The 15,517-nt window shown below is 33.7% G+C and overlaps 1 protein-coding gene and 1 non-coding gene across 3 annotated transcripts in view; one reads left to right on the top strand and one right to left on the bottom strand.

Annotated features, from left to right (window-relative positions):
- NIPBL (NIPBL cohesin loading factor) overlaps window positions 1-15,517 on the bottom strand; it is a 203,189-nt gene that overhangs the window by 12,477 nt on the left and 175,195 nt on the right. For both annotated transcript variants that reach the window (XM_047731887.1, XM_047731888.1), the window contains exons 33-40: window positions 10,815-10,923; window positions 9,217-9,353; window positions 5,531-5,671; window positions 5,317-5,410; window positions 4,540-4,694; window positions 3,926-4,016; window positions 2,300-2,473; window positions 1,716-1,906 (exon numbers count right to left, since the gene is read on the bottom strand). In XM_047731887.1, coding sequence (XP_047587843.1) covers window positions 1,716-1,906; window positions 2,300-2,473; window positions 3,926-4,016; window positions 4,540-4,694; window positions 5,317-5,410; window positions 5,531-5,671; window positions 9,217-9,353; window positions 10,815-10,923 — 1,092 coding nt within the window. The remainder of the gene's footprint in view (window positions 1-1,715; window positions 1,907-2,299; window positions 2,474-3,925; window positions 4,017-4,539; window positions 4,695-5,316; window positions 5,411-5,530; window positions 5,672-9,216; window positions 9,354-10,814; window positions 10,924-15,517) is intronic.
- On the top strand, window positions 7,895-7,998 carry LOC125101475 (small nucleolar RNA U13). Its single transcript, XR_007127872.1, has one exon. It is a non-coding gene; the product is annotated as a small nucleolar RNA U13 (small nucleolar RNA).

Raw genomic sequence — 15,517 nt, 5'->3', positions numbered from 1 at the left:
CAAAATTAGGAAAATATAAATTCTTCCACAATACTGATTTTATATAGGGCTTTAATGATCAGTCTGATAGCTACTGTTTTGTTAATAGCAAATCCACTGGATTTCTAAACTCAAAAAATACCTATACTATGTACAAAGAATCTGAACCAGTGGTGAGACCTGAAAACAACAAACAAACAGCTTAAAAATAAACAAAAGCAGAGCACTAACTGAAAAGGATGATCATGGAATAAATCCTGAATCAGGGGGAGTAGGTCCATAAAGAATATTACTGACTTGGGGCACCTGGGTGGCTCAATCGGTTAGGCATCCAACTTTTGGTTTCAGCTCAGGTCATGATCTTAGGGTCATGAGACTGAGCCCTGCATGAGCTCCATGCTCACTGATGAGTCTGCTTCAGATTCTTTCCTTCTTCTTCTCCCTCCCCCTCTGCTCCTGCCCTGGCTTGCATTCTCTCTCTCTCACTCAAATACACAAAAAACAAAAGCTTTTACTGGCAAAATCTGAAAATGGACTATTATTAGATAAGACTGCATCAATGTTAAATCTCCTGAATCTGATGACTCCATTATGATTTTTTTTTAAAGAATTTATTTATTTATTTGACAGACAGAGATCACAAGCAGGCAGAGGCAGAGAGAGAGAGAGAGAGAGAGAGAGAGAGAGAGAGGAAAGCAGGCTCCCCGCTGAGCAGAGAGCCCGATTCGAGGCTCGATCCCAGGACCCTGAGATCATGACCTGAGCCAAAGGCAGAGGCTTTAACCCACTGAGCCACCAAGGCGCCCCTGAATTATGATTTTGTAAGAGAATGTCCCTGTTCTTAGGAAATATATATACGCTGAAGTGTTCAGAGGTAAACAGTTATAGTGGTATCACAATATTACTATCAAATGATTCAGAAAGAAGTGTGTGTATGAAGAGAAAGATAAAGGAAATATAGCAAAATGTTAATACTGAATGAATACAGGTGAAGAGAATATAAGGGAGTTCGCCATACACTCTTGTAATATTTTTGTTTAAGTGTGAAATTTTAAATAAAAGTTTTAAAAAGCAAATATAATAATAAAAAACACAACCAACTAAGGCCATTCAGAATACCAGCAAAGATTCCCAAGTATCTCAAAAATTCAAGAGTCTCGGGGCACCTGGGTGGCTCAGTGGGTTAAAGCCTCTGCCTTTGGCTCAGGTCATGATTTGCAGCATTAGGTGCCAATCGTTATTGACGCTGACATGTCTTTATTATGTCAGTTAGTCCTCACTTCAATGCTTTGAGGTATTAGTAGTTGATACTATCTCCAATGTACAGATGAAGGACCTGAACTTAGGTAATATAATTTACTTCTCTATGGACTAAAACCCCCCTGCTTAATAGTTAGAGAATATTCTTACCCCCAGTTAACTCTCCTGACATTAAAGGCTATTGGTTCTTAAGGATAAGAGTCAATACGGATTAAAACAAATCATCCCTACTTAGAAAATTGATTCCAAGTTCATATTCTGCCATATAAACTGGAAATCTGTTGAAGAGACAAAATTATGAATAGAAGGGTATTTTATATGACAACCTAGGAGATGGATTCTTAAGCATTTAGGACAAAAAAACTTAACAAGTAAGATAAAAAAAAAGAACTACGATCTATTCTTTAATCACAATGTCATCAAATGATAACAAATTTGGCTCTTTTAATAAGTGCTCCACTATAAAACATACTTACCTGAACTGGATGAATGAGACCTTGGTTTAGGGTCAATGCAATGACATTCAGGGCAAAGTGGCGTACACTTGACTGGGTGTGAAAAAATGCTTCCAGCACCTGTTTGAGGTAAAGCTGCATGATGGAACTACTCATCCCTGAGGATACGTCACCCATTTCTTTTAGATCTTCTTGTTTTGCAACTTTCTTCCCTACAAAAGTAAACATATTAAGGACATGTATATCACCTTCATGAAATACACCAAGTTAGGCCATAACCAAAAGCACAAAAACTATAGCTAGTGCTCTGGCTCAGTGGCTATTAATCTTTCGTGTGTATATATCTCTGTCAGAGACACCTTTGAGAACCTGAGAACTATAATCTCTATCCTCCTGCAAAATGTTAATGTTTGCATATACACTAAATTTCAAAAGCTACTTTAGGGAGTTTATAAATACCCTAAAGGCTAGCTATGGTCTTAAGATTCTTCTTTAACAGAATGTCTTCATTTACTAGGTAAGGAAATTCAGGTGTCTGGATTACAAAACAGAGAGTATTCTAACTGTTGCCACACTGTGAAATTTAAAAATAAATTTTTACTTACAGTCTCTATCTGCTTGTTGCATCCTTGTATCCTCTTCTTGTAAGTAGGTTTGGAGATTTTTTAACACTTGTATTTTTAAATTTACTGAAGAGTTCTTATCAGATAAAATGTTATTATATAGATTTTTCACCTCTTGCTCGAACATTAGACTTGGATGCTGAATAAAGGCAAATCCTAATGAGAGAGAAAAAAGTATCTTGATATATTCATATTAAAATTAAATATAATACTTAATGAAAATATTGATAAATTATATGAAGAGTTCCTTATTTCAAAAATTAAAACTTAAAATGACTGGAAGAATATATATGCTAGTGGCCTTACCCAGAGAAGTATCAGAGCAGGTACTTCTTTCCCCATGAATTAAAAACAAGAAATTGCATTTCAAAGGAGAATTTCACACAAGAGGAAACCTTGAGGAGGGAGCAGGGCCTATTGGCTAGGGGAGTGGATTAGGAGTCAGGTGTCTTGGGTTCTATTGCTGGTCCACCACTGACTTGTAGTGTGACCTTGGGTGAGTCACATAATCTCTCTGTGCCTCAATTCTCCATCTGTAAAATGGGGACAATAATATTTACCACCCACCTACCTCAAAGGGATGTTTTCAGGATTTAAGAGGTAAAGTCTGCAAACATTTTTTGGAGCCCTAGCAGAAAGTACTACATTGGCATTATTAAAAATTAATATATATTTATCTATTTGATGAACCAGAATAATTCTAGAATAAACTAGAGCTAACAATATCATCCTTTTATTTTTTATGGCCTTATAATGAAGCCACAATGCTGAATCCTATAATCATAAGTTAATAAGCAGCAAAATAATACTATTCATGCTTATTTATACAAAACGCTTATTTATATAAGATAAAATGAAGATCCTTAATGACAGTAAGTATTACTGATGCCAAAAAACTAAACTCAAAGCATAGAGTGATCAGATAACTAATCCAAGGTCACACAGTATAATTATGGCCCAAGCAAGATGTCATTTATTAACTGGTCTAAAGGCACTATTTTCTACAAAGTGCTACTTTTTCAAGTTAAAATTTGCACTATTTGTTCTCTGAATTAACACTTTAAGCTCTGCCACTTCATATAACTTACGTCCAGACTGAATATTAAAAGGTGCACATTTGGCTTGAAGGTAACACTGTACTAATTTAACTCCCTAAAGTAAGTGATACTTGAATTTTTAGTAAATTTGCTATATGTAATTTTCTGAAGGGGACGAAGAAGGAATATTAAGATTTAAATTTATTTAAAGAAATCAGTTAAGTATTTAGTGAGGTTTAGGTAACCAAAAATTTATTACTCACTTTTGTTCAAAAGACAATATAAACAATTGCTCATGCATATTAAATTCTAAAACTTGTTAATGCTACCAAAAAGTTTTTGTGATGAACAGAGAGGTTATATGACTTGCTCAAGGTCATCCAGAGAAGTCACTGGCTGAGCCAAGAATGGAACCCAGGTGTCTTAACCCCTAGTCCTATATTCTATACAACAAATCCTACTGCGAATAGAAACATATTTAAATAAAACAACAGTTTAGATTCACATTATTGTAAAATTTGTCCAACCTCTCAAACAACCAAAACTATAAAGAAATTTAGATTTAACTTACCTAGACCAATGATGGCTTTTGTTTGTACTTCTTCATCTGAATGTTTTGTAAAATACATCAATAGTTCAAGTACTTTATCCTTTATATTAACCTAAGGGGGAAAAAAACACATTCAAGCAAATGAAGAAGAGTAACTTCAATCAGCTTTCAACCATAAAGGAAAAAACCTAAAAGCAAACAGTGAGAATTTCCACATGTAAACTTTACTAAGGAATAAATCATCCATAAATTTATAAATCCATAGATTTTAGAGCAGTGAAATTAAAGATAAAAGTCTGTGACAAAGAAGTTTGTGTAAGAACACAAATTAACAGACTGTTCCATCATTGAGAAAATTAAAAATAAATAAATAAAGTCAGCTGCTTACCCAGCATTTCTTCTGTTATAGAGCTGATAGAGCTTGTGTGACTTCTTGTTATAAACCAGTAACAAACAGTGTGTAGATAAGAGGCTAGTCTGAGAACCATGTTTTGGGTTGCACTGCTTCAGAATTCTCATTAAACCAGACTACTCTAATGCTGCTTTTATGCTGGGTCATTAGTAATTTTCAGTTCACAGGGTCACAGAGTCCTATTTTTTATAGCATACTAAGTAATTAATATTAGAATCTTTACCTTACTGTTGCCTTTAAAATCCTCTAGATCAAAATCAAAATGCCGACATAGTGCTCCAACAGTGAAAAGGGATCTGAGAAGTGCTGGTTTGTTTGTTAGAAGTGAGGTGTTATTTGGGTCTTCCTGGTGCTGACTTTTTAATTTTGAAATGGCACCTATTAAGATAAGTAATATTTATTTACAAGAAACCTTTTATCCTTGAATTATTATCTTTAAATAATTACTGCTAGGTTGTTACAATTAAATTTTACTAATGTTTCTAAGGATCACACACATCTAGAATTATGAGGGCATACCTTACAGCCTAAATGAATTAATATAAGAAAAAAAAAGATATTTAAATTTTATTTTACATAGAAGGCAAAAAACCTACCAACATTTAATATGAGGTAAATTCCTGAAGTAATTATACTGAATTCTTAAGGAAATACAAGATACTAGAAAATACTGCTTCTGAGAATGGACCAGAGGACAATCACACCTCTTAAAATTCCCTTAATGCTGTCTTTATCAAAGGGGTGTGTGTGTGTGTGTGTGTGTGTGTGTGTGTGTGTGTTTAATATTTTATATATTTACTTGACAGAGAGAGACAGGGAAAGAGGGAACACAAGCAGGGGGAGTGGGAGAGGGAGAAGCATACTTTTCACTGAGCAGCAGGATCTGAACTGAAGGCAGACAATGACTGAGCCACCCAGGCACCCCTATCAGATGTGTTTTTAAGAAGGAGCTAGTACAGGATGTAGAAGGATAATTTTAAAGCCTAGGCACTGAACTTACCATAGTATCTATTGAAACAGGCCCATACAAATTTAAAATTTTGAGTCACTTTATTTACAACTGCCCCAAGACAGCTCACACAATGTTGCACCACCTAAAAGATACAGAAAATGTTAGTTTAGATAAAAGCTGAAGACAAAGGTAAAAACATGATTTAGTTAGCATTTATGAATGTTATATTAATCAATGCAGAGATGGTAAACTGAATGCTTACAGTCATGCCGTATTTGATGATAAGCTTCATTAGATCTTCTTCAATAGTGGCAAGGAAAGTTTCACTTGGATGCTCCATCAGTGGTACAACCAGTTCCAGGATTTTTGCAACATTGCAGATAACCATGAAATCATTTTGTGTCTACAATGATAAAATCAGTGCTTTATGAATATCAAAATCTAACAAGAAACTATATATACCCTTATGTATTTAGGGGTTGAGGTATTACCTATGTAAAGTTTCAGTTGAAAAAAAAATTAGAAAAGAGCTTTTTTAAGATATGGAAGGAAGAACACCAGACAGTGTCAGGAACCTGGATTTTAGCTCTGCCACCAACTTATCATGTAACCTTTGGATCACTTAATCACAATGCCACAGTTATTTCTTCCCCCCTAAAATGCAACATAAGCCAATTCTGAACAAGGGTATTTAAATATTAACTAAGTACTTTACAAGATTGATACTGTTTTTAAGGTTAGTATTTTTCAAACTGTGTATGTTAATCTAGTAGTTCTCAACTGGAGGGGTGAGTCTGTTCCCACGGGATACTCAGCAAAATATGGAGAAATTCTTGGTTGTTGCATTAGGGGAGTTGGGGTATACTACTGTCCAGTGGACAGAGGCCAGGTATACTATCAAGCATCCTACAATGCTCAGAATAGTTCTATACAAGAAAGAATAATCTGGCCCTGTCAATTGTGCTGAGGTTGAGAAGCCTTGTGTTACTGCTTTTTTTGACAGATGCAAATAGAGAATCCCAAAACTAATTATAAGACTTCCTTATTTTAAAATTTGAAATATTAGGTCTTTAATTTTTAAAAAGTTTAGAACTTTGATTAAAAATGAAGCAGTTAAAAAAAAAATAGGTAGAACATTAAAAACAACAACAACAACACCCAAAAGGATAGTGAAGAATTTATAATCAAGTCTCTTAAAAAAAAAAAAAAAAAAAAAAAAAAAAAAAAAAAAAAATTCTTTCTACCCACTATCCTCCAGTCACCCAGTTCCTCTGCCCTAAGGGCCACCAAAGTTACTAGCTATTTTTGTGAAGCAAGGCATTCAACATGTTTTTATCTAGTCAGGTTATCACTCTTTAGTCTTAGCAACAGGTTACTAACACTCGTTTTGGACACTTTGAGCTTATTACCTCTCACTAAAAGAAAAAAAATCCCCACCTTACATTCATCCATCCTTTCAGCACACTCACAGGATTAAATAAAACACAAGTAAGATGAATAGTCTAAGTAACATAGAAATCCTGTCATTTCCAGCCCTCTCCCACCTGCTTTAAATAATAGGTGCATGGAGTAAAGTAGACTGGGGATGGAGAATTTTTGTTAAGATAAATTCACTTGAGAATCATAGTTAAAATTTTTCAAACTACTCTTAATATTTCTCACCTAGAAAGTCAAGTAAAAGAATTAAAATCTAGAAGAAAAATTTAAAGGCAGAAATCGTGAAGGAAAAGAGCAGAAGAATGTAATACTAAGAAAAATACTTGAAATGACTATAACATAAGATGCTTCAAATCTAAAAAATTTAAGAGTAAAGAATTTTCAAAAAAGAAAAAAAAAGCTCCACAATTCAAAGGTAAAATGGTCAAATCATATAGTCAAATCACAGAAAATCAAGTACAACTGGTTAATATCATAAAAAAGACATTCAACCTTCTTGGACATCAGGGAAGGTAAAATGAAGCAACAATGAACTATTCCTTTATACCCTACTGGCAAAAAGTATAAAAATGACACAGATTGTCATATACTGGTTTCCATAGAGCTATAAAACATGTCCATCAGCAATTTGGAAAAATCTATTAAAAACCCCAAACCCAAAAGAAGATTCCCTTAATCTAACAAGTCCATTTCTTAGGATCCATCCCAAAGAAAAAAAAGCACCCCAATTTAAAGGTATATGAATAGGAATGTTTATTAAGAAATTACTTGTAGTGCCTATCAATAGGAAACAATGTAAAAACCTGCCAAAATGAAAAATGGTTAAATAAATCATAGGACATTTATAAGAGGGATACTGTATACATATATAATATGTATATATTAATATGATATGCATATAACTTGATTTTTTAAAAAACTGGTCAACCAGTTATATATGTGTGTATATGTGCACAATTACAGAAGTACGGATACAGTATGTAAGGATACTCCAGGTTGTTCATCCCGAGATGAAGAAGAATAAAGATGGAGGGAGGCAGGATACAGAAAACAAAAAAATTTAAGTGTGTCTAACATATAGGAGATGGCCTTATTTATCTAAAACTCTGCGTGTATGTGTATAAAACTTTCCAATATTCATCCTTTCTTTTAGCATACCCACAGGATTCAATAAAAAATATATTTATAGATCCTTTTCTAGTTTGTAAGCATGATGAGAGGGTGTTCACACTCTTATGGGACATGTGCCTCCCTTACACCCTGTTATAACCTTGGCACATTACCCATCTGACATGATAAAAAAAATACATAAATACACACATATGTGTATACACACACACAAACAGACATATAAAAACTGAATAAAATGTTTTCAAAGTAATCCTGCTACAAAAATATTGGTTCAAACATGGCCTATTCATGCAAGTTATATTATAGACCAGTTCTTAGAAGCAGACAGACATGGGGATGAATTCTAGCTTTGGGACTGGTCAGCTGTGTGACACTGGGCAAGCTATTTATATTCTCAAGGCTTTAGTTTCTTATTTGTAAAACTGAGATAATAACGATACCTACTTCAAAAGGTAAATGAGATAATGCATGTAAAATTCTTCATAGTACTTGGCACTGTGCTCAATAAATATTAGCTATTACTACTGGCCATAGATTATATATTAATCAATTTATTTCTGGATCTAATACAAGCCCTAAAGATAGAATGAGGATCTCAGAAATATTATATGTTGTTTTTATATATTTATCTTCTGGTACTTTCCGTAGTTAAAATTTCTCAGGTTTTTCATCTAGAACTTGTTAATTTTAGATCACCAAAAAACGAGACCATAGCAGCAAAGCAAATCTAGTAGAGAAAACAGTTAAAATTAGTTCTTTAGGAACACTGGGAACATAGCAAGTAAAAAAACTATTTACATTTTAAAGTTTTTGGACTACCTCAAAATTTAGTGTTTGTAATAAGCCACTTAACTCACCATGCTGTCATATAAATTGATGGATTATTTTACATAAGCAATGTTTTATTTGATTTTCACATTTAAACTTAGAAAAACAGAGTATGTGCAATATTAACTTAAAACAAGCACCTAATATCTCTGATAGACTAGATTTTCCATATTCACTATATTGATGAATTAGAAAATAAATATAAGAAAATATACTGAAATGACAAATGAAAAGCAAATTTAGAATCCAAAAGACAGTACATTTCTCAATGAGAGGAACTTTGCCTCATTCATCTTTGAGGTCTTAGCAGTAGTTACAACATTTAGTAAGCATTTACTGAGGGTTTGAACTGAGGAGCTATAAAGGAAATGAAGCCTGAACTTCATTTATAATACATCAGGAAAATATCTGTAGATAACTTGCCACAAATATTAGAACATATATTTGAGTATAAGACACAGCTGGTCAGTGAAAGTGTGGATGGCATCATGTGAATTCTAAATTGAAAATACTACATGGTAAGACAGAAAAGTAGGACAGCTCTATACTTACACTACATTTAGTGGTAAGGTATGGCTGCATGGTCATGGCGTGTTTAACCATGAGCTGAGGTCTTATCTTGCTGAATAAGAACAAAGTGGTTATGCAAGCTACCAATCTTCCAGAATTCACACCTTTATTGTCAGAGTCTGGAAAAACAGAAATAAGATACTAAAATATGACAAGGCAGTGGAAATTATATAATTATTTAAGTTAGTCAACATCACCCCCCTGAACTGATTTAATACATGCTTCAATAAAAGATTAGCATTTCTTAGGATACTAGACTTCCTACATTTTTTCTTTTATTATACATATTACATATATTAAGAATAAAAGACAAAGAGGCTGTGCTATGGAAGGCAAATTTTACACTAAGGGGTATAGGGTTGAAGTTAATAAGTAGAATGGAAGCTAAGTTTAGGGATGGGGTTTTGGGAATAAACATGGTGTTGCTGGTATCTAAAAAGGATGGAAGTAAGTAAGGGAAAGTTAGCAAAGGGGGACAAAAACAAATTAGCTGTGGTGATACTGTGTTTGAGGGTACTGGGAAAAGAGAGATGCTACCATGGTAGAAGAATGTTAAAAGACTGGCATGACAAATTAAGAAGCTGGACCAGCGCTACCTTAGAAAAGTAAACTATGCTCCAGTGGGAGGAAAATGCTGCTAGTTAGGAGATACAGTGGTTCTCAGGAGGCAAATTAGTTTTTAGAAGAGATTAGCAATTTTTCAACACTGACAACAGTATCACCCTTAAAATCTAGGATAGGCTAAAATAGGGGAAACAGAACTAGGAGATAAAAAGAAAAAGAGGTACACATGGAAAATGAAAAAAAAATTAAAGAAAATAAACTGCATATAAAATATAAAGGATAGCAACAATTTCCTTAGGTGCCGTAATGGTACCTCTATAAGGCTCCCAATTCTGGAGAATGACCAAGGCTGACTATTGTTCCTCATCACTGTATATTAGGATATGGGAAGTATTGTTAGTCTTGGGTGCTTTAAGCAATAGATTATCAATTACTTTTATAGTTTTATATAATTATTTATAAACTTCAAATCTGTGACTGGTAATGTAATAGATAATATAAAATATTAAGTATTTAAGGAATTTGTCAACTTAAAAAATATTAACCGTTTTATCTAGCTCCAGATTAAACACATTTTATATAACAATTATAAATGATATTAGGAATGTACTACAAATCTTTTAAAAACATTTTTATCATAGTTAAAACAATTTCATTTTTGAGAGAAAATTCTGTATCATTTAAAAGATATCAAGCAGTTTTTGGATGAGTGCAACTAGCTAAATCCGTATTAGCACCTGGACTTTGATGTCTGTTCAACATAACATTTAAAATTATGCTACTGAAAGATGTAGAAGAGATGAGACCTACGCTTTTATTATACTGCTCTAGATAATCTTAGTCAACCTAAACAATACAATCTAGGATGCAACATCAAACAAAAAAACCCCCTTCATTTAAAAATGTCATTAATTATTAGGCTAAGTAGAACCAGAAGCAAAATTGAGAAATGTGCCCAAAGTATTTTAAAATATCTTATAAAATCAACTTAATTACCAATATATAAAATGTCTTACCAGCTAGAGATTCCTCATATTTAAGAATGTGCTCAACTAGGTTATCAACAAGTTGAGTACAAGCTTTCTTCACAGGTTTATATGAGGAATCCTCTTCGGACTTCAACAACTATATATGTATATATATAAAAAAAAAATCCCGGTATAATTATTCATTAGGCAATAGTAATATAAATGCATTAAATGTGTCCATAAAAAGCTTTCAGTTTGTCATTAACAATATGGAAAATGCAAATAAATAAAAAATATATAGCAAATGTTTTAAAATATCTTATAAACCAGTAATTTATAAATACTTTCAAACAATGTTAGTATGAAGTATTTTAACTGCTGTATGTAGGACCTGAGAGAAATGAGAAAGGTAACCTTCCTTAATGCTCAGTGCTAGCTGGATTATTTTAAAGAATTTCTATTCTTCCTTATTTCAAGGCCTTTGATAGCTCAAAAAAGTATAAGTTAATTACATTTTTAATATAATTATAACTTCATCTGAATTGCACCTTCAAATTTTTAAATTACAAAACATAAGGCTAGATTTCTTTTTTGTATTATCCTTTGCCAAATTATTAATAAACAATGTAAGAAAAGTATTAGGAATGAGGAGATGAGAAAAGATCAGTCTAACTATACCAATTCGAACTTTTATAATCATAGGTCAGTTGTAAAGTCATCTTTGGTATATTTTTGTTAATACAGACTAGCTAATACAGCTCTGGAGATATTAAGGAAGTTGAAATGTGTATTTGATTTTCATGAAGAGTTCCAGTGCTGTCCAATATAACTTCCTGCAATGATGGAAATATTCTTTATCTGTGCTGTCCAATATGGTTGCCACAAGACATGTGCAGCTACTAAACATATGAAATGTTGCTAGCATGACCGAAGAATTAAAATCAAATAAAAACAAAAATTCAAATTAAGTTAAAAAAAACAAAAACAAAAACACATGTGGCTAGTTTGGGATAGCTCAAATTTAAACTTTCACTACAAGATGCACAAATGATTAAAACAATTGACAGCAATCAGTATAACATAACATGTATGTTGCCCACATCCTCTTCAATTTAAATAAATAAATCAAAGAAAATTTCAATTTTCAGTTTCAACTCTGTACAGCAAACTCTACTTGTCCTGATCCACAACTCGATTCTTTAAGCAGCTACTAAAATCACATGCTAGTCTTTTCCAGGAAGGAGCAGAAAACAATCCTCTCTTCCTTATTTTCTCTTTTTCCTTTCCAGAAGATTAAGTATACACAAAAGTATAAATCTTATATTTTGGTTCATGACACACCATCGACACTACCATGTGCCTCTTTAACTTACTTATAAAAATACTGTACTATGAACCCAACTCAAGAACAAGAATATTTCCATGGGCTTTTATTTTCCCAATGTGCTCCTTCCCTTATTCCATCTTCTGTGTCACTTCAAGGTAACCATTGTCAGGAATTTTCTAATTTCTTTGCTTAAAAAAATCGTGTAAGCTGTATACTGTTTATAGTTTTGCCTGATTTTCAACTTTCTAAAACGTATCATGCTAGATGTTGGCTTCTGGGACTTGCCTTGTTCACTCAGCATTATGTCCCCAACTGTAATCCAGGTTGTTGCAAATGACTGTATTTTATTCATTTTAACTGATAAGCAACAGGCTACTGTGTTAATACTGCTATTAGTTTAGATATACTGCAATTAATTTAGATAGAATTAGGTATTTTTAATGGCATAATGAAAATTCTTTTGTCTCCTTGCACACATATGCAAGACTTTCTTGGGTATATACCTTTAAGTGGAAATACTAGGTCACAGATTATATAATTGTTCAACTTTATGAAATAATGCTATGTTTTTTCAAATTGGTGCAGTATTTTCTCAATAGTTTAAGAAATACTGTTTAATTCATCTCTTTTCCATCATTTGTTATCATCTGACTTCTCAATTTCCACTAATCAAATGAATGTAAAACATAGTTTTGATTTGTAATTTCCATATTATTAATGAAGTTGAACGCTGTATAGGCCATATGTGCTATTTCTTGTATGAAATGCCTATTCATGCCTTTTACTTATTTTCCTACTGGGACTCTTGTCTTATGTTGGTTTATTGAAGAGAAGTTCTTCACATATTCTTAATAATGATCCTTTTTTCCATGTTACATGTGTGTCAAACATCATTTCCCAGTTTGTGACTTGTGTTTTTGCTTTAAGATATCTTTCGATTCAAAAATGTACTTCCTTTCAACACACTGAAATTTATCAATCTTTTAAGGTTAATGGCTTTGGAACTTGTTTAAGAAATCTTTCCCTACAGAAAGGTCAAAAATATATTCACATATATTATCTTCTAAAGGTTTTAAAGATTTTCTTTATATGGAGGTGATTACTGAGTTGGAAGTAAGAATCAATTTTTTTTTTTTTTTTTTTTTACTTATTTGAGAGAGAGAAAGAGAGCACGCATGTGGGTGCTGGAGTGGTGGGAGGGCAGAGGGAGAAAGAATCTCAAGCAGTCTCCCCACTAACCATGGAGCCTGACATGGGGCTCGATCTCATTACCCTGAGATCATGACCTGAGCAGAAACCAAGAGTTGGACACCTAGCCAAATGAGCCACTGAGGGGCCCCAGAGTAGGAAGCAAATCTTAAAAAAGGAAAAAAGAAAAAAGAAAAGAAAAATTTCTTTTTTTTTTTTAAGATTTTATTTATTTATTTGACAGATAGAGATCACAGGCAGGCAGAGAGGCAGGCAGAGAGAGAGAGAGAGAGAGAGAGAGAGAGAGGAGGAAGCAGGCTCCCCGCTGAGCAGAGAGCCCGATGCGGGGCTCGATCCCAGGACCCTGGGATCATGACCTGAGCCGAAGGCAGAGGCTTTAACCCACTGAACCACCCAGGCGCCCCGAAAAATTCCTTTTCAATAGCCAATCGTCTCAGCCCCATTTACTGAGAACTCTGTTCTTTCCTCATTAGCTGCAGTGCCACTTCTATTTTAAAAGTATATCCTAAAAAAAAAAAAAAAGTATATCCTAAATACCTGGAGGCTTATTTTTGGGCTCTCCATCTTGTTCTATTGGTCTATTTAGTACCACACTATCTACTAGATCTTTAAAATAAGTCCTATATTTGGTAAGGCAAGTCAGTTCTCCTGCATTTTAAAAATTTTAAAAATTATTTTTAGTTCTCTGCTTTTCCACATATATTTTACAATCATCTCAACATATCTGATGACTGTATTTTTTTTCTTCTTTTATTTAAAAAAAGTTTTTTTTTAAAGACTTTACTTATTTATTTGACGGAGAGAGACTGCAAGTAGGCAGAGAGGCAGGTAGAGAGAGATGGGGGAGAAGCAGGCCCCCGCAGAGCAGACAGCCCGATGCGGGACTCGATCCCAGGTCCCTGAGATCATGGTCTGAGCTGAAGGCAGAGGCTTAACCCACTGAGCCACCCAGGCACCCTCTTCTTTTGTTTTTAAGTAGGCTCCATACCCAGCATGAAGCTTGAACTCAAGACCCTGAGATCAAAAGTACATGCTCTACCAATTGAACCAGCCAGGTGCCCCTTGCCGATTATTTTTTATTTTGATGAGATCTCTGAACTTATTCCCATTTTGCATGATTTTCATTTTAGGTTTATAGTTATTTTGTTCGAATTTGTTCCTACTTTATTAGAAGTTATCATTCAAAGTTATTAAATTTTATCAAAATTTTTTCCTGTGCTTCCTGGAGTGATTACTTATTTCTTCTTCTTTGGTGTTAAATCATACACACACACTGATGTTAAACCAGCCCTATGCTTATATATGCATAAGCGCATGTATATACATATGCATATGTATACATACACATACATCTTTATCCATCTTATTTTTGATGTATTTCAAAGTAAACTGTAAACAGTATACTTTCTTCCCCTTTGAGATAAAATTTACACAAAATCAAATGTTCAAATCTTCAGTGTTCATTTCCTCAGTTTTGTTAAGTGCATTCACCATTAGAACTCAAACTCCTATCAAGATACAGAACAGTGATCTACATCTGTAGCTCATATCAGAATCATCTGGAGAGACTATAAAATATAGAATGGGGGCCCACCCTCAGAGTTACTGGGGTAAAGCCTTAGAATTCGTGTATGTAACAAGTTGCAGGTACTCTCAGTAACTTTAACTCTTAGAACCACTGGTAGAGAATATTACCATCATCCTTGAAAGTTCCCTCACGTTACTTCCCAGTCAATCCCTGACCCCCTGCAATCATTCTTCTGAGTCTTTCCAATACAGATTAATTTTGCTTCTCCTAGAACTTCATATAGATCAAAACATGTACTCTTCTGTGCAGGGCTTCCTTCACTCTGCATAATGTTTTCATTATTTACCTAAGTCGTACGTATCAACAGTTTGTTCCTTTATGATGTGGAATACTATGAAACTGTGTGCATCTATCAGTCTTTTTACCCACTCACTGGCTGAAGGAGAAATCGTATTTGATTATAAACAAAACAAATTGCTCCTTCAACACTTTACTTAGAAATCTCCTTAGATAAATATCCAATTTCATGCTTGAAGTTCTACCTTTCATAAAAACACCAGAACAAGAACACAACTCAGCCAAGTTCTTTGCCCCTTTGTAACAAAGACTGCTTTTTCTGCTGTCCAATAGCATGTTTCTCAGTTCCGTCTGAGACCCCATCAGAATGGCCTTTACTGTCAGTATTTC

This window comes from Lutra lutra, chromosome 5 (assembly GCF_902655055.1).
Source record: "Lutra lutra chromosome 5, mLutLut1.2, whole genome shotgun sequence".
Classification (NCBI taxonomy): domain Eukaryota; kingdom Metazoa; phylum Chordata; class Mammalia; order Carnivora; family Mustelidae; genus Lutra; species Lutra lutra.
The sequence above is the reverse complement of the archived record's forward strand: the minus strand, read 5'-3'. Positions and strand labels throughout refer to the sequence as shown.